We start from the raw sequence: 19683 nt of genomic DNA, 5'->3' as shown, positions 1-19683 counted from the left end.
GTCTTTATTCTTGGATTTTCTTGGAATTTTCGCTTCCTCAGCATTTGTCCTTGACTCTTGTAGTCTGGACTGATCTGTGTTGCAGCTTTTTGCTTACAACAGGGATGAAATTTATGAAAAATTCCTGCGTTAGTCTTGAAACTTTTGTTTCATCTTTGAATTGTCTCATACTTTTCGCAGTTGTTTCGAACTAGCTATATACGTCACACTACATTAATTTGTATTGGTTATGGTCTGATAAGGCAACCTTCATCATGATTGTATAATAAAAGTCTTCTTTATTTCTGATCACATCTGTCAGGGTAGTCGTGGCAACAGAGGCATGCAGGGTTACCAGGGTGATCCAGGACCAAAGGTACTTTCTCAAATCAAAGTCATCCTAGTGAATCAACATATTAATTATATTTGCTAGTCTGTAGACTGGATTTCTTAAGTATAAAAATCAGTTGGAATTTTTTTTTTTTAAATATATTCACTGAGGAAAAACAGCCATGATTTTTCAAGAACGCCAGCCCAGGAAAAATGTCAGACTTTTACATCAGGAGATGAAATGATGAAGTACACGTATTTGCATTAATAATGGAATCGTTCGGAATTTGAACTAAAAACAAGCATTATAACCATTTATTAATAAAAAGGGGTGAACAATTTGCAAGCAATAATGAAGAGCAAGTTAGCTATGAACATCTTCATCCCTTAGAAATTTGTTAAAGAGCCATTTTCCCTTGAAATTACAGTTAACTAAATTTTCACGGATTTTTCAACATATTAAGCCAGATTAGGAGTCTGTGAAAACACCCTTAAGAAAGTGTTTTGTTTACCCCATGGAGATAGACCCAGTGTATCGTTATGTATAACCAATGATAATCCGCAGTGGCCAGGGTCATTAAAAAAACGTGAAAATACCCTTATAGGATTAGTCCTATATAAGCCCCATGTAAATGTCCGTGAAACATCTCTTAAAGATCTTTTCACGGAGAAATGGACTTTTAATGAATTTTTAAGGGATGAAGATGTTCATAGTGATATAGCCTGCTTGCGCAGTCGTGGGAGGAATTCTAACATCTTTTTTTTTTTTGGTCGTCTTCTGACAGGGAGATCCGGGGGAGCCTGGCTTGAGGGGAGACTCTGGCGACAGTGGACCAAAGGTATCCCCCTGCTATTTTTGAGTTTCACCTCGAAAACTAGATTTTTTTTTTTCAGTTGCTATATTCCTAGCAATATAAAAGTGATTCACTTTTGTGGGGTGCTGTGGTCCAATGGTTACGGTGTTCGACTCGTGTGCCGTGGTACATGTGTTCGAATCCTGACCGTGGGAACATGGTGCTTGTGCTCTTGAGCAAGGCACTTTACCATTATTGCTTCGTCCTTCGGATGGGACGTAAAGCCGTAGGTCCCGTGTGTTTTCTGGCAGTGGCTGCAATATGCGCCGCAGCATCTTGTAAACCATTATAAGGTGCTACATAATGGGTCTCATATTTCTCATAAACTTTATTTACCTTTCTTTAATAATAGACATATCTCCAGCGCCTTGAGTACCTAATAGTTGGTAGATAGGCTACGTGCGCTATATAAGACTCCGAATTATTATGACACATTGAATGAAAAAATCTACAGACAATTAGTCATTCAATTATTTCTTCCCAAGTTATCTTTCATCTTCAAGGGAATATTTGTATGATGCTGGTGATTGTACTTATATTGCCTTCTGTTTTTCATCAGGGTGTAATCGGTGATAAAGGACCACATGGAGTTCAAGGAGATATTGGACCAAGGGTAACTATCATTTTTCCATCTTAAAAAGTCAAACAATTTTAGCACTTACAGGCTCACTCATGGTAAAAGCTAACATCTTCAGACTTGTTCTTCTTCTTGGAAGTGCATCATCTTTCCAACTTGAGTATCAATTTACCTTTGAAGTTTTACTTGTTATTGTAATAAGCCATCCACAACCATCTTTCAATTATGACCCTATTCCTATTGGTTGCAAGCCCTAACCCTTAGGGGTTCTGAGTTCAGTAACGGAAACATTGACCACCAACTTACTTGAAGTTGTCAAACTGATTCTTGAGAAAACGGGCATTTAAAAATCTTGCAGTTGTGTTACAGTGAATGAAGTCAACCGGTAATAGACGGGATGAAATAGATTTTAATGATGTTCGCGACAAAGCAAAAAGAATTGGAGAAAGGTAAAACGGGACTTACAGATTGAGCTTCATCTGAAAACCAAAAATCAACCAGCTTTCAAATTTTGGCTTTACCCAACTTACTGCAAAATGGCAATATTGAGCACACCACATGTGCGGTGCACGCCAAAATGGCCCGAGCATGGAGTAAACTTGTAGGAAAAATCACTTGAGATTTGTCAACTTTTTACTTTTATTTTACTGAAAGGGTGTTTATGAACGGTTTGGTTCAGGATATTATAGGTAACCAGGCTCCTATCCAGTTTTTAAACCACACGTTTTTTAACTGCTTCTTTACACTATTATCCCCTTTTTATACCACAGTCTGTTCAGTTGAAATAATTCTGTATAATTGTCAATGTGCTTTGTCATGTAGGGTGCTATTGGTGAGCAAGGCGTTCCTGGTCATGCAGGCACTAACGGATTGAAGGTAATTTGTCTTCAGATATTTTGATACCTTTGGAGATTGTAAGAAACCCTCAATTAATAGGATCTTCAATGCTCATTTCATTCAGTTGCATGTAGCTTTTTTTGTTGAACATTCTGAATGGTTGCTGATTTCAGTTTAATCCCCTCTTCATTAAAGCTATAGTCCATCATTTGCAGCTATCCAAAAAGTAACTGGCGTAATTATTGTTGAAAAACAAACTTGGTTGAAAGATAGTAAGGGGACTAAACTCCCTGTGAAATTATTCTTTCTGGCAAGCTGTCATTTTGAAGAAATGAACGAAGGAACGCCTTTCCAACGGTGCTACTTAAGAAGCACAGTAGGAAATTCAAATTAGTAGTTTGTTTTGTTATTCGGCGAAGCGCGCGCAAGCATTGGCATGACGCACACGCGCGCGTGGTTGCTATAATTCGTCGGATCAGTGCGCGACATCGCGTAGCTGCAATCGGCTCAGTGAGAACGTGTCTCGGACGCTGAATTCAGGCCCAATTCAGAACATGATTCAGCAACTTTTGATTTGAAATCCGAGATCCTAGAATGTTGCTTTTCTCGAAATATACAGCTAAAGCTGAGCTAAAACTTCATCAGGTAAGTTGTTCAGCACCCTTCTTTAGATCTTGAGCACTTTTGTTGCTTCAAACGAACAAAATGCACAAATTACAAATGATGGACTATACCTTTAATCCTCCTCTCATGGAAGTGCCATGGTCCAATGGTTACGGAGTGAACTCATGTGCGATGGTACGTGAGTTCAAGCCATGACTGGGAACACGGTGCTTGTGTTCATGGGCAAGGCACTTTACCACAATCGCCTCTCAACTCGGGAGCATAAATGGGTACCTGTAAGGATAGAGACTAGATTGCAGTGATCTTGACCCTCTGCAGAACAGTGGTCTCATGGCCTGACGAACGGGGGAATAATAAGCCAGTTCGGTATTTCAACTGGGCATGCGCACAATGATATAGGTCACTGGTCATTCGGGATAATCAACCGCTCATCGAAGGCGCATGAACGTGTAAGAAAATGGTGCCAGAATGCTTCAGCATTAATTACGAGCGGATCGTGTAACATTGCGTAACATCGCATCAGTGATTTCTTTCTGAGTGACCTTTGACCTGGACTACTTGATTGAGATACTGAACTGGCTTATTGTGAAGAACTTTGAGACCTTGGTACAAAACAATATGTAAACACCTCATTATTGTAATTATTATTATCTCCTTGTCAGGGACCAACTGGGCGAGCTGGTGCGCCTGGCGAGCTGGGTCCCAAAGGTGCAATGGTAAGTAGAATCACAGTCATTTCAGTGTTTTCATTGGACAGTGGCTCAGACAAATATGTGCCGAGAAGTATGGGTCACAGTCACTGAGTTCACAGTGCACAGCGTGTTTTGAAATTGATAAGTAAAGAAATTATGGTAGCCAAATATAGATGAAGTCCATTGAATGTCATATATTCATATTCATAAGTTGTGGATCTTCCCTCCCCCCCCCCTTGCAGGGTGATCAGGGTCCCCCTGGACTGCCTGGAAGAATAGGAAAAGCTGTAAGTATAGATTTCCCGTTAGTAATTGACCGATCGATTAACTCTCCTTAGTCGATCAGTCTATAGCTTAATTGCAATCACATAAAGGTGTTAAAGGGAAGATACAACATTTGCAAACATAAAAAAAAACGAATTGATCAAATTGTCATGAAATACCTTACTGGATTGTTAGGGACTGACATATTAAAGCATCCTGTAAAATTGTGGCTCCTGGTGTGCTGACATTTTATGAAAAACTGTATTTTTCCAAAACAGGCTTTTTTGCAAAAACTGTTCGTAATTTTTCATATTTAGTTATTCTGACTTTTCTTTGCAATTGATTACACACCTGTGAAGGGGTACAAGCCTGCTAGACTGATTCTCTGACCTTACAATTCCCCAAAGTGTATTAATTGCTCTGTTTCATCGTAAGTGGGGTCAGGGAACTAGACTACAAGAACATGATAAATTTTCTTGTTTTTTTAAGCATCTACAAGCCCAAAACGTGAAACAAGTCAGTTTAACAATATTTTCTATAACATATATTATCCTCCAAATCCATTTATTTCTGAAAATTGCAGCAAAAGCAAATGTTGCCCCTTCCCTTTAAAATAGATTATTTTAAATTAGCACTAAATGAGTAGCTGTGACAATTGAGTTTAGATCTTAATTCTTTTAAAAAAATTTTTTCCTGTTTGCAGGGAAGACCCGGAAAAGCTGGTAGAGATGGAAGAAATGGGAAACTGGGTCCACAGGTAATCAATCGTTATAAAATTTGAAATGTTAAAATAAGTGCTCTTATCATTTTAAAATGTCCTGAACTTGTTTCAATTGTTTAATATTCTCCTATATCACTATATTTCACCGATTTCTCTCTTATCTCAATGTACATGCATCTTTGATTTTTACTTTCACTTACATTTAAATAGAAATTAACAAAGCATTGAATTAGGTTTTATCCTTTGGTCAATACTTTTTGGACCTCTGAAGAATTATTAGTTTTGGAAGTTTCATTGGAAACAAAAGGTACTTTTGACGATGACTAGAGCAGGCTAGCCAAAACGTTGAGACCAAAGACAAGTTCTTTTAGAACTTAAAGCAGGACTGTTCTTATCAGAACTAAACCTACTTATCGAAAGTTGATAATAAGCAGGACAAGTTCTTTTCAGTAGTTCTTTTCAGAACTAAACATCTACTGAGCAGTAGCTATTACCACATGGTGTTACCGCAAAACGAAACGATACTGATATTCCACCATTCAAAGCCTAAAATCTTATAAAAGGTACTTTTAAAATTTGGAACCATTATTTAGAGTGAGTGTTATCCCTGAAAACCACTGCAGTATCTCAAATCCACCATTTGTCCATTGATAAAAATAAATACATATTTTTTTCTTTCTTTTAAAGCTCCCATTTTTAAAGATACATTTGATTCCTGCATTACTTTTTTAACTTTTAAGATTCGAAGGTGTGCAAGGTAACGATAGCAATAAGATACACTTTATGGACATTGGTCTCCTGACGACAGGCACTGTATAATGTCCAAAACATTGAGTTCAGTGGTGCACCCGGGTGGGGGGGGGGGGGGCACCTCGGGGGGGGGGGGGGGGGGGATTGTCAATTTTTTATTTTTTAATATTTTTTTTTAGTCCCATGATTTGGCCTTGGTGATATGATTGTGGCCTGTACAATAGGGGTGTAAGTGGCACCACAAACGTCAAAATAGGCCGCCCCTAAAAAAAACCACCTATTTTTCTCTGCACCCAAAAATTTTGGGAAACATTTTTTGAACAAAAATTCAACTTTAAAAAAAAAAATTTGAGCCCCCCCCCAAACCAAATCCTGGGTGCGCCACTGGTTGAGTTCCCCCGGTTCTTTTCAGAACCTCACAATCTCACTTTTTTGACCTTTTTGTTTGTGACATTTTCTTAGCAATTTATCTTCTTTTCCTGTTCGCAGGGTCCTGCAGGCAGCATGGGACTACCTGGCCTCCCAGGTGAGAGGGTATGTTGACTTTTAGATTTTTGTTTTCCTTTTTAGTAAATGTTTGCCAGTCTCCCAAAACTGTGTCACCATTTTCTTGGTTACTTAGGTTTCCCCAGCTTCCTTTCAGCCATCTCAGAGAACTTTGCTTGCACTGGTCTTCAATAATATTAGATAGTTAATCAGGCTAGATTTCAAGGGATAGGCATACTCATACTTAAAGTTGAATTAATTTCTTCTTTTCTTAACAGGGTATTACCGGGCCGCCTGGTTCGAAGGGCCCATTAGGTCCACAGGGAGTTCAGGTAAGACAAAAACCAAACTTAATTAAGGTACTTCTTCTTTTAAAAAGAAATTGTTCCAGCACTAAAGTGTGTGGCTTAATAGATAAAAACGTTTAAGATTCCCGTTATAGATAATGCAAAACTAAACAAAGGCCTGTCAAATAGCTTTTTTTCTGAGGGTATTTTATAATGTCTTTTTCTTCTGTGGAGGAAACACAAACTTCCCTAGTCAGAGTCTTGCAGATGCTATGAAACCTTTCTTTGAGGGGCTGAGAGTAATGTTGCCGCTGATAGTTATGTCGACTTTAGAAGATTACACTGATAGCGTTTGATGTACAAGTCGTCATTAGCTGTTACAGGATTGTACAATTTAGAGGAAAGTCAACTGCAAAATGAAGAGTTTTCTTCCAACCTTTACACACAGGGAGATGCAGGTGAAACGGGCAATCCAGGCATCCATGGAGTCAAAGGAGCTGCAGTAAGTCTTCTTATCTACTCTGTTCATGAACAGAAAATGGCAGCTTTTTGATCACTTTCCATTGCCCCAGTGGGAGGGACTCAATGTGTGCTCGTGCTGGTTCTTGTGTGTCTGGCGCGAAGCACGCATGACTTTATTTTATTCTGAATGTGCAAAGACCCAAAGCGTCTTTGCGTGAACGTGCGTCTTCGTCAGCAGTGTCTTCGAATGTCCCTCCCAGTGGTCTCCCCCAACTCTCCCCGTTGTAATCATTGAGGAGGTACTTCTTGGTTCTTGGTTGGTTCATCTCCTAAATACTCCACGTAGGAGTTTATACTGGAGACCAGAAACACTGGGGCAAACCCCTTCTCTTAGCGATGTGTTACTGGGTTCTTTTACGTGCATTACACAACACACGGGACCTACGGCTTTACGTCCCATCCGAAGGACGAAGCAATAATGGTTAAGTGCCTTGCTCAAGGGCACAAGTGTCCATCCGGCGGGCTCAAACCCACGCCACTGTTGCCTCTGAAACACCAGAGCATGAGTCCGGTGTTCTTAACCGCTAGGCCATGAACCTCCCCCGTACTTGTACACAGAGTCCGATCCATAGCTTAATAAATTAATCTTCTGCAAGTTTGCTTAAAAGCCTGAATCTTGTCCTTGTTACAGTTTGTTAGCTGTAATGTATCCAGTTTACCAAGCTACACTATTTCCAATGAATTTCAATATTTCTTTCGCAGGGTTTTGCTGGTTTACAAGGGCCACCTGGACCACCTGGACCATCAGGTTTATCGGTAAAGTACTGTCTCGAAGATATCTTGTAATTTTGAAAAATATGGTTGAAAAAACAAACACTTGGAACAAAAATGTTTTTTTTCCTACAATTACCATAAACAGCAATTTGATGTGCACCATTTCCACTAGCCTCAGGAATGAAGATGATATTTGAAATGTTTCTTTGTTATGGATGTTTTCAACAGTAATAGGGATTTCTATTTCTGTGATCACTGTATTATTCCCTGAAATCACTTCACTAACCCTTCCCCCCCTCCCAGAAAAACAAATCGGTTCAAGACCTGCACTTGCGAATAAAGGTGGATAGATAATCTTGTGCATGCCTGCTGGTCCCAAATGAGTGGTCAAAAGTCACTCTCCTATATTAGCAAAATTTTGACTGTTTAAGGAATGTTTCAGAAATAAAGATGATATAATGAATGTTTTTAACAGTAATAGTGAATTATCTGAAATAAATGTAAATAAATGTGACAACTGTATAGTATTCCCTAAAATCACTTCGGCAACCCTCCACTCCCCCCCCCAAAAAAAATGATTATCAGTCAAGAATTGCACTTCATTTATTATCCTGTGCCTACCTGTTTATGTCAATTAGTGGTCGCAAGTCACTCTCTTATTCCATTTAAAAAAGAACAACATTTTTCATGTCATTTTATTTCAAATTTCTGTTGTATATTTGGCAGGGACCTGTAGGTCCATCTGGCAGGCAAGGGGAGCCTGGTCCCCCAGGCCGACCGGTAAGTTCCTGATTGACGATCATAAGAAATTATGCCGATGATTATGGACCCAAGTTCACAGCGTTGAAAAAGCAGTTTAAAAATGAGCTGTTATTAAGCCACATTATGTAGTCAGCATCAACCGGCTGACAACTATTTAGAAGCAATTTACAATTTACAATTTACCTGTTTTGGTAAAGAAATCTTTCCTTTGCATGGCACATTTGTGTTTTTAGCAGCTCAGTTAACTTGAACTCTTTATTATCTACAAATAGCCTGCTATATTCTCTTAGATATATCAGTAAGTTCGGGTAAAGTCTGTGGTTGACCATAGTTAGACTAAACTTCACTCGAATGAAGGATGGTTGGATTACGCTAGTGAACTATTTTATTTATTTTATTTCTTTCTGGTAATGAAACCAAGGAATCCTCAAAAGTGCCCCAGGCACTGTAGCCTGAAAGCCTGACGAAACCTTTAGAGAGTAGACAGTGAGATGAAATTACAGTTTCAGAGGTGGGAGGAAAAGCCCAGAAGAATATTCTGGGGAAAACCCACGGAATCAGGTAGCGACTAAAACCCAATCCAAATTTGGCCCAGGTGGGATTCGAACCCGGGTCACAGCGGTGGAAGGTGAGGAAAGTACCGCTTCGCCAACCTGAATCCCCCTGGAACAGGTCGCATCGCTGATCGCTGTTTTCTATAATAGCTGCGCACAACTTAATGTACAGCAGGGAGCCAGGACCCAGATGTTTTGTGATGATGTAATGACCATCATTTCACTAGAGAAGTTTGCATGTTGCTATTAGTCGACTCATGGTCCTTGCCTGAACTTGTTCTGTGATGAGGTTGTTGTGGTAGAAGATCAAAAACATGTTTAAAGAATGCCCCCTCCTTCCCTCCCTCCGTCCCTTACTTTTTAATCTTGAATGAAAAGTATAAAAGTAGTTGTCCCTGGAGTATTGTCTAGTGGAACTTTAATGTGGGAATCTCCCCTTCTTGTTTGATTACATATGTCTCACTTGAAATGCACCCTCGCCCTCTAGCTGGAATGTGATGATACTTAATTCCTGAATTATTCACAACTTGGGTGAGATTTTCTTGAATATTCTTCGACAGGGTCATCCTGGAGTCCAAGGACTGATCGGCCCTCATGGATCTCAGGGCCCAGATGTGAGTTCATTTCTATAAACAGTTTTTATGCACAAGAACTTGACATGTATGGGCGAGACTTCAAGTATTGAAATTTGTCGTGAACTATCTGTCTTTGCTTTCCATCTCTGTCGTACTAAATCTACACGAGCCATTGTTGGCACTTCAGTCTGTTTTCCATGACGGGACCAGTACCAAATGAAAAGCAGAACACCAATTTGAAACACAATTTCAACACAGCTTTCAGACACTACTTCTTTAACTTCATTTTTGTTTGTTTGTTTGAATTTGATTTCCGTTTTTCTTGTATTTAGGGACGTCCTGGTGAGCCAGGGAAAACGGGAGAACAAGGCCCTCCAGTAGGTACCCAGTAAACCCACTTCATTGAAGCAAAAACACTGCCAGGAATTACCTTTCTCATTACCCAAAAACATTTTATGTAAGATGAAATATCCAGTTGTAATGATTAACGGTGAAAACCTGTAAAATATACCCCTCATGTTACTGTATTACCATAGAGCCCGAAATCTCTGACAAAACAATGTAAATTCTTTATTTGAATGTGGTGAAAGCAAGGTGGCTCTATATTGCATGGTGGACAGGGGACGATACGTCCATTACGGATGTAGGAAGACGTTGGTTATTTCACTGCCGTAGTTATTACAAAACTTTGTTTCAAACACTTTGTCTGCTAAAAATGAATTTTCTTGAATTGTTTTACTGGTCAAATCTTTCAGGGTCAGGATGGAGGAAATGGCAATCAGGGGCCTCAAGGTGAACGAGTAAGTCAGGGTTCTCTCATTTTGATTCATTGGAAATAATTCTCTATTGAAGAAATTTAGTTTCTTTTGTTTCCCCCGATTCAGTTTTAACTTATCTAGAAAATTCCGTGATTGCTACAATACTCTGAATCTAACACTGGACTTTGCCCCTTAACTACGTATTTTATAAACACTGTAATGTTGTCCCAGGACATGCTAGAACAAATTTACAAGCTTACTCGTGTAAGACTCGAACCCACGACCTCCTGCTTATTAGTGCAGATGTCTTACCACTCGACCACTGAGCTTGGAGGGGATGGCTGGCTGATTCGAGTCGCATGAAGAAACAGCTGTAGCACAACCAAACTATTTAATTTGCGTCGGGTAGATGAAACTCAACATTGGGTTTTGCCTTGCAACTTACATCCTAAAAATATATCACAATAATTGTGCTGGTTTATTTTGATTTCTGTGAGTGTTTTGACGTTTAATTGTTAAAAAGGAGCTATTTCAGTCTGGTTTCAGAGTGTATCATTCTCAAGTTGAATTGTTAGGAGTAAATTTGATGAGAGTTGTTCTTGTTTGTGTGTTGCAGGGCCCAAAGGGTGTCCAGGGGTTGTCTGGTGAGGATGGGCAGCCTGGGCCTCAGGTCAGTAATATTTGAGTAATCTTCCTCTCCTTATAATCACATTTTACATTCAAGACTCCGTGTATGAACAGGTAGATGGCGCTTTTCGACCACTTTTGCCCAAGTTGGAGGGACACACTGCATGTGCGTAATGGTTCACGCAAGTGTGGCGCGAAGTACTCGCCAAAACTTTTGTTCTGAATTTGCATAAACCTATATGCCTATTGTCTGAAGTGTGCGTGACTAATGTTATTCAGAATGTGCACACGCCCATGGCACCTTCGCGTGAGTGTCAGACGTCATCAGTTGTTTGAATGTCAAGGTCTGTCGCCAGCCCTGAGCATCAAGGGGGGCCATAGTACCAACTAGGGGGGCCCACTACCATCAAAAATACAATTGCCGTGGGGGGGGGGGGCCAATTGCTCGCCAAGGGGGGCCTGGCCCCACCAGCCCCCCCCCCCCCCCCCCCCCCCCCCTTGGCGACGGGCCTCAGGCTTGCAACTTTTCCTCGGATCAGCTGATGTCCTCATTTTTTTACTTCCTTTGTGTGCCATTAAAATTGAAAAACACTGTACAAAGTCTTGGAAAGATTTGAATTTCCTCTTTCTTTGTGACTTCCCAGTTGCATGCCTGGGGCCTGTGATTGTCCCTCCCAGTGGTCTGCCCAAACTCTCCGTTTGTTACTGTTGAGGGGGTATTTGTGCACTTGGCTCAATCATACCAGGGAAACAACGTTGGCTGAAAACTTGAAAAAAAGGTGCCTTTGAGAGAGCTTAATGTAAGAAAAGTTACTTTTCCCGCAGGAATTTTGATATTCTGTCTTTGTTATGGGTTTATTATTATAGGGACCAAAAGGACCCATGGGTCTGATAGGAACAGACGGCGTACGAGGACCAATAGTGAGTATCATTTCCTTTTTTTGCCGTTTTCTCCCTGCTGAGAAACTGTTGGCATTGTGTATTATAACACAACCGACTTGAAAAAGTAAGTCTGTCACGAGCCAGTAGTGCTCATCAGGCCTGCGTTTATCTCTGATTTATATACCATTAAACGACTCAAAAATATTTATATTCCCTGCTGGATGAGATGCCAGTCCATCACAGGTTACTCTTTAGTTTATGCTGGTAACCATTTGTACTCCTGGGTAGAAAGCGAGGTGAAGTGGCTTGCCCAAGGACACAACAAATGACCAGCAGCTGGATTCGAACCCCTGATCCCATTGATTATGAGTCACAAACCCTTACAATCTGGCCACACTCGCCAAGCAATTTACATAACAAATAATTCTTTTTTAATTCCACAGGGTCCTTCAGGCCTTCTAGGACTTGTCGGAGCTTTGGGACTCAAGGGTGTTAAGGTAATGCAGAGATATTATTCACTATCTAAAGTGGACAAAAAGTATACAACTTTTAATTTGCTAACTCTGTCAAGATCAAAACAATACCATAACATCAACATAGGGGTATAAAATCAGGGTTCCAAGCCACTCTGAGAAACAGGGAGAATCTTGAAAATTACTTTTCAGTTTTTCAGTCAGGGAAAACTCAGGATTTGAAAGTGACCCAGAACAAGGGTGAATCCAGAACACAATTATTTTGGGGGGGCCCAAAAGAAATGTTGTCCCCCAAAAAGTGGGTCAAAAAAGTTACGGCGTGGGGTTCAGGGTCCGCTTAAAGGCCCCGATTTTTTTTGGATTCTAGGTGCTCTGAGGTGCGATCTGAGGCAATTTCTGACCACTTTAACCAATTTTTGTTTTTGGAGGAAAAGATGCCTTTATTGCAACTTCACTTAAAAAAAAATTTGGGTCTGGATCTGCCCTTGACCCAGAATGGAAAGGTTTTCACCAGTTTGGTGTATGTGTTCATTGACTGACAGGCTATTATGGTTTTTAGTGTTTATGTAGTGTGAATATTACACACCTCTTCAGACAATAACAATTGGCTGTGCCACACTATGTTTGGACTGCCCAGCTTCCTCGTTAAAGTGAACATATTTCTCATGGATTTTGACATTTCTCAGCGAAATATGGGAGAAACTCATGGAATTTTATCTTCGTAAATTTGTAAAGTTGAAAGCACTCCTTAATTCCTTCTTTCTCCAAGACTGGTTATATAAGGCAAACTACCTACCTAACAAATCGGATGTAGTTTGAAGCCATTTTGAATGGTACTGGACTGGCAAGTAACAAATTACAGAGGAAACAGGGACCGATATATTTTTCTTTATCGAGTACAACATATCTGATTTGTCTGCAAACGTTTTGTATCTTGTTCTGTGGTATAAATTGAAAAACGTGTCAACATACATTAATTAATTGTTTGGTCCACTGATTAATTAATGGTTTATTTAATAAGGTCAAAGCTAGTTCAAAACAATCTGATTTTATTTAATTTGTAATAATTCTTAACCCAATCCAGGGAGACATGGGCTTAGTTGGTGAAGAAGGAGATATCGGCAGGGCTGGAGAAGAGGTATGCCAATTTTTGTTTTCATTTTCAACTTTACACTTTTGCATCATTCCACTGCTGATCCCTCAATATTTGTGAAGAAGCTATTCTAAGCTGATTGATCTCAACTGGCAGTTGGGTGTCATCAGCAGGGCCCAATTTCATGGCGCTGCTAAGCACAAAAATTTGCTTAGCACAAAAAAAGTCTGGCTTATAAAAGCAGGTTATCCGCCACAACTCCATGTTATTTTCATGCTAAGCAAACAACAGCTGAATACCAATCACGAGCAATATACATCACATGGAGTTTTGGCTGGTAACCTGCTTTTGTAAAGCCAGACTTTTTTTTGCTAAGCAAATTTTTGTGCTTAGCAGCGCCGTGAAATTGGCCCCAATTCTGTGTCGGTATGTAAACGGCTAGAGCATTTCTTACACAACTATTTCACAGATATTTTATTTGAAATAAATCTCTTTCGTGGTCCGGTGGCTACGACGTCTGACTCGTGTGTGATGGGACGTGGGTTGAAACCAAGATGGGGAATATTGTGCTTGAGTTCTTGGGCAAGATACTTTACTACAATTGCCTCTCTCCACCCAGGAGTATAGATGAGTACCTGTGAAGGTAGCGACTAGATTAGCTATATAAGCATCACATTATAATTATTATTATTAAATATTGCACAGCAATTTCTTTGAGATAAATCTCTTTTTATCATGTACTCCCTTTTTTTTAATGTTTCCCGTCTCTGCAGGGTTCGTCTGGCTCCAGGGGTCACGAAGGACAAAGTGGTTACAAAGGAGCCAAGGTGAGAATCACTGGGCTAAAATGTTTTAATAACCGAGACTAATCAAATTTGAGGCTCACACTAGTGCTCCAGTCTTCTTGGCAGCTGTCTCAAATCACTTCACCATTACATTTGTTACTTTTGATGATATTGATGGAGTCATTCTATGTTGAATTGTAACAATAATGTCATTTCTTTGTCAGGGTGAGCCTGGCCAATCTGGTCCACCAGGGGAGAGAGGGGACGTTGGCTTGCAGGTGAGTTTACATCATCACACTCAAATTGATTCCACGTTATGATTCACACTCCTTTATCATTCTTATACTTTATTATTATTTATATCTGGTAATAATTGAAACCAAAGGATTCCTCAGAATTGCCCTAGGTACTGTAGCTTGCAAGCCTGAAGAAACCTGTAGAGAGAAGACAATGAGAAGAAATTACAGTTTTAGAGGCCAACCATACTCCCTTATCGATTGACAAGAAAGGTCTCATCATAAGTAACTAACAATTTTCTACCTGGAAATGAAAGGAGTTTCTGTTTTTTATAAAGTTAAAATCAGTAGATAATACAGATGCCGATCCAATCAGAATCCAAATTACAGATGATTCAGAATCTCTTAACAAGGGTATATTGTCCTGGTCTATAGGAACAAGCTAAATGAGACTCAAGGCTTCAGCTGTAGACACAACCTTAGAGTAATATTTTCTGATAGTTACCAATGGAGAAGGTGTGATATAGGGGAAGTTTTTCAAGGCAGATTATATTTTTTTTTCAAAATCTTTTCTTTCAGGGTGTCCAAGGTCCGTCTGGTCAACGAGGGCCCAAAGGTGCAGCTGGTGGCCCAGGCAACCCAGGCAAGCGGGGCTCCCAGGGTATCAAAGGAGCTAATGGAGCAAAGGTTAGGCGTCATGTAGAAAAAAAAACAAAATTTGTGTTTGCCTAAATATCCAGCTAAAAATTTCAGGCTTTTAGATCAGCTGCTTTTAAGCGGCTGTACATCTGCTTAACAAAATTTGTAAAACCTGATGTTGCAGAAATTTATTTTATCATTTCTGAAACAAGCTGTTCATTCGTTGCTGGGAATTTTTAGGAGTAACACTTCAGAAGATGTTACGGAAGCTTAAAGTGACCATCTGTTGTTCCCTGATAAATTATCACAACCGGAGATTCAGAGATTCAACATTGTTGCAAAAGCACATCTTTCCCTGAAATTGTATCTTGGACAGACAACTTTCCCTGATGTCGTATCTAGGAAAATTGTGTCAGTTTGACTTTCCGTGATAATTTGTCACTGAAATGTGGAATCGCGGGTGGTCACTCTCACTTTCTGTAGCTTGTGAATAACTGTGTCAGAATTTAATTTTTAAAGTTTTACTGGTGAACAGTCAGTCAGTCTATCAGTTTATGATATCAGTTCCTACCCATGTTGAAGTCAACATGTATTCACCGTAAGCGGGTCCTGGGTCCAATCAAACTGGGTCCAATCAACCATGGGTTTGCAGGTCAGCTGTAGATTTTGGATTATCTACCCGGGTAAAACCCCTCGACCCTGGCCCCAACCTGGGTTGGAGTATATCCATTCAGAGCGCCAGACCTGTGTGTAGAAATCTGTGTTGGATTCTTAGTGAGAAAGGTGTTTTTCCAAAATCTCCCTGTTAGCCTCAGAGATTTCAGATAGTGTAAAAGGTTTTATTCATCCCTTAAAAATTCATTAAAAGTCCATTTCTCCGTGAAAAGAATCTTTAAGAGATGTTTCACGGACATTTACATGGGGCTTATATAGGACAAATCCTGTAAGGGTATTTAATGACCCTGGCCACTGAGGATTATCATTGGTTATACATAACGATACACTGGGTCTATCTCCATGGGTAAATAAAGAACTTTCTTGAGGGTGTTTTCACGGACTCCTAATCTGGCTTAATGTTGAAAAATCCGTGAAAATTTAGTTAACTGTAATTTCAAGGGAAAATGGCTCGCTAACAAATTTTTAAGAGATGAAGATGTTCATGTCCACTTAAGTTCTACATGAATTTGTGTATTTTGTTGCAACCAGGGTGATGCCGGTGTGCGAGGTTTCGAGGGAGCCAACGGAGCTAGAGGCCCCAGTGGCGTGCAGGGCGTCTCAGGATCACCAGGGGACAGGGGTGATAAGGGCACACAGGTACATTGCTTTCATTGGTAACAAATGCAAAAAACCAAACCATTTCTTTTATTAACACTTTTCACACTTGAAGAATTTCAACCTCGCGTCAACCCTGCATCAAACCCCGAGATTGATTTTGCCCCGGGTTGAACTCAACCCTGCTCCAGACCAGGGTTGAGATTTTCAACCCAGTTTGAAATTCTTGCCAGAGTTCAAAACAGTAGTAACTGAGCATGATAAGCTTGATTTGCATGAAACAAGTGTGAAACGATGCGGGGTTGAACCAAGGGCGGATCCAGAACACAATTTTTGGGGGGGGGGCCAAAAAAAATTTTGGTCCCCCAAAAAAGTGGGTCAATCAAATCAATCAAAATTTTTGGATTCTAGATGCTCTGTGGTGCGATCTGAGGCAATTTCTGACCACTTTAGCCAATGTTTTTTTGAGGAAAAGATGGTGGTGTACTCATTGCCTGCCTTTATTGCGATGTCACATAAAAAAAAAAAAATTGGTTTCGTTTTGGGGGGGGGGGGCCATGGCCCCCTTTGGCCCCCCCCTGGGTCCGCCCTTGGGTTGAAAGCGGGGTCGAAAAATCAAAAACTCAACCTGGGGTGGCACTGGGTTCGCCCAGGGTTGAGTTCAACCCGGGTTGAGAGGTTCTAGTGTACATCCCTGAAAACAGAGATTATTTGTTTAAGAGTTGAAAATCTGTTTCATGCACTTGTGATATGGCTATGGACTCCGTGCACAAAGTAGTACCCCCCTCAAGTGTTGGAAAGAGAGAGTTTGGGGAGGTACATTCGAACGCAATGCCGATGATAGCTGACGCGAAGCTACTATGGGTTTGTGTACATTCAGAATAATATAAGCCACGTTTACTTCGTGCCATATGCGCATTAAGCAGTACGTGGATGCGTTGTGTCCCTCCTCCTTTGTTCAACTGAATATAAATTATTTTGTTTCATTTCTTTAGGGATCATCTGGCGTGACGGGTCCAGATGGAGAGGTTGGCCCAGTGGGTCCGACAGTAAGTACAAGAAGATAAAAATGTCACCATTTAGGGAAAAATTGAAAAGTGCATAATTGTTGAAAGAGTTTGTTTCCAAAATGTGTTGAACTCATTTTATTACCTTTTTGATTCCTGTCCTCTCCGGGTTGCCTGTTTTGACAGCTTTTATATAGTTTTATGCAATTTAAGAATACAATAAAGCGCAAAAAAGGCAGTTTAGAAACGTTTAGTTTAACGTGGCGCGGCCCCCAACGTGGCGCACTTTGATTTTTCGCCTGTAGCGCCTAGCTAGAGCAAAAGTTTTACCTGAAAATTCCCAGAAAGTGAAATTTCATCAAGTTCTTAACACTTCTGTTCATAAATCGCGAGTGTATCTACCCATTACAAAGTTAGAAAAAAAATTCATTTTGGCGTGATTTTCCGATTTTATTTTTTCAAAGTGAACCCTTTGAAAATGCCCCGAAAAAATAAGAAAAACAATTTCTGACAAACTTCTGGTTTGGTATGTAAGTAGAGATAATAATGATTTATCAGAATCTATCAACTTTACAGGAATTCTTAAAAGTCAATTTGGAATTTTCCGAGATTTATTCAAGTGCGCCATGTTAGGGAACACTCCGCCAATTTGTGCCCAATTTCCGGACGCCACCGTTTCTGAATTTCGGATTAAATTTCATGAAACCGAAATTGTTTACAGAGGTGAAATAGCAAGCATTAATAAGGTAAAAGTACCAGTATTTCACTGCATGAATTTGGTTTGGCAACACTACACGAGGAAAGTCGGGTCAACGTCGAAGTGCGCCACATTAGGGAACACCACCATATATTCAAAAAGTTTTTAACTTTATGCAAATGGATATATCATTTTTACATCATTTATTTCCTGTAATGAAATGAAATCGTAATGGTAGGTGCTCAGAACGATACTCTTGAAATTTATTCTTTTTAATTGGCATTCTCTTAACAAAGGATATACAATGAGAACTATTTCTTTGTTCCTGATAGGGTGCTCAGGGGCCCATGGGGATCCAGGGACCCAAAGGACATCCTGGCAGGCAGGTACGCATTTCGTCTACCCATGCTATTCAACACATTCAAGTTTTTCTCCTCACAAATTTTCAATTTTCATTTTTATTTTAAAACTGCATACCTCATGCTCTTCACAAAATGGATTTTTTTCTCCTAACAAATTTTCAATTTGTATGTTTTGTTTTAAAAAAAAAAATGTTTCATTCTGATTTTGGACATCTGCAACCCTCTGAAAAAGGAATTTCATCTTGCACGAACCCGCCCTGCTAGAGGTGATTTATTTGGCGGCAGCCAATACTTTTTTTTTTGTGAAGAATTAATCCAATAACTAAACATCGGTGGATTTGTTAGTTCTATGTCTCCTTCAAAAGTGAATAACTTTTATATTTCTAGGAAAATAGCACTTAAAAAAAACAACTATTTTTTTAGGTGAAACTCAACCCCCCCCCAAAAAAAAAACCAAGCAGTTTCACCTGTGGAAGTTTCAGAGTACAGCAGTGGATGACAAAGAATGAAGCTTTCCATCCACAGCCAAATCGTCGGTCCAAGTATCCTGTGAATGACAATTTCTATACTTTTGCTCACCACTTAAAGATGCATTAAAATATGGCTTTTTTTTCTGCAGGGTTTTGCAGGAGAAAAGGGCAGTGCAGGCCGTGATGGCGATCCTGGCACAGTAGTGAGTAGACAGTACCAAATCTAATTCACCTCAATTGAGGCCACTGACATTATTCACCCCTTTAACAAAAATTTGAAATAGTCTGATAGGAAAGTTAGTTAGCCCTCAGCACAGACTTTAATTGCGTCTAGACGTCTGTGACAGCGTTTATGTTTCTTACGATCAGAATTTATGATTGCATGAACTACATGGTTTCAGGAATGCCCTTTTTTGCTGGTCCAAGAAGGGAGAGACTTTTTGCACCTGACTAAGTTACTGACTGGCTGATTCACTCATTGACTGACGCTTGTGAATTTGACTGGTTACATCTCTCATTGAAAGGCTGTTGCTTGTTACCATGGGCGTCGCGAGGGGGGGGGGGCAAGGGGGGCGCTTGCCCCCCCTGGAAACCCCCCCCCCAAAAAAAGAAGAAAACAAAAAGAGAAAAAAAGAAAAGAAAAAGAGACGCAAAGTCATAGTGGTGTAAATTTAATGAGTTGGGGGGGGGGGGCTAAATGTCCCTGCCCCCCTCTAAAACTGAGAAATCGAGAATATGTTGAGAAATACAGGAATTGTTTGGGGAAAATATGTTCTGCCCCCCTCTAGAAAAAAATCCTGGCGACGCCCATGCTTGTTACATACACTGGTCTGGGACTAGATTAATGAGGCTTG

At 40.1% G+C, this 19683-nt stretch overlaps 1 protein-coding gene across 3 annotated transcripts in view; it reads left to right on the top strand.

Moving 5' to 3' along the window:
- LOC119734482 (collagen alpha-1(I) chain-like) overlaps positions 1–19683 on the top strand; it is a 70752-nt gene that overhangs the window by 27607 nt on the left and 23462 nt on the right. For all 3 annotated transcript variants that reach the window (XM_038208009.1, XM_038208010.1, XM_038208011.1), the window contains 26 exons: positions 302–355; positions 1095–1148; positions 1723–1776; positions 2563–2616; positions 3864–3917; positions 4136–4180; positions 4861–4914; positions 6118–6162; positions 6393–6446; positions 6850–6903; positions 7626–7679; positions 8364–8417; positions 9514–9567; positions 9861–9905; positions 10284–10328; positions 10903–10956; positions 11781–11834; positions 12239–12292; positions 13353–13406; positions 14135–14188; positions 14371–14424; positions 14962–15069; positions 16228–16335; positions 17289–17342; positions 18330–18383; positions 18979–19032. In XM_038208009.1, the coding sequence (XP_038063937.1) occupies positions 302–355; positions 1095–1148; positions 1723–1776; positions 2563–2616; positions 3864–3917; positions 4136–4180; positions 4861–4914; positions 6118–6162; positions 6393–6446; positions 6850–6903; positions 7626–7679; positions 8364–8417; positions 9514–9567; positions 9861–9905; positions 10284–10328; positions 10903–10956; positions 11781–11834; positions 12239–12292; positions 13353–13406; positions 14135–14188; positions 14371–14424; positions 14962–15069; positions 16228–16335; positions 17289–17342; positions 18330–18383; positions 18979–19032 (1476 nt within the window). The remainder of the gene's footprint in view (positions 1–301; positions 356–1094; positions 1149–1722; positions 1777–2562; positions 2617–3863; positions 3918–4135; positions 4181–4860; positions 4915–6117; positions 6163–6392; positions 6447–6849; positions 6904–7625; positions 7680–8363; positions 8418–9513; positions 9568–9860; positions 9906–10283; positions 10329–10902; positions 10957–11780; positions 11835–12238; positions 12293–13352; positions 13407–14134; positions 14189–14370; positions 14425–14961; positions 15070–16227; positions 16336–17288; positions 17343–18329; positions 18384–18978; positions 19033–19683) is intronic.

The sequence above is a fragment of the Patiria miniata genome, unplaced genomic scaffold, assembly GCF_015706575.1.
Source record: "Patiria miniata isolate m_02_andy unplaced genomic scaffold, ASM1570657v1 HiC_scaffold_27, whole genome shotgun sequence".
In the NCBI taxonomy this organism is placed as follows: Eukaryota; Metazoa; Echinodermata; class Asteroidea; order Valvatida; family Asterinidae; genus Patiria; species Patiria miniata.
This window is presented reverse-complemented; position numbering and strand designations above follow the sequence as displayed.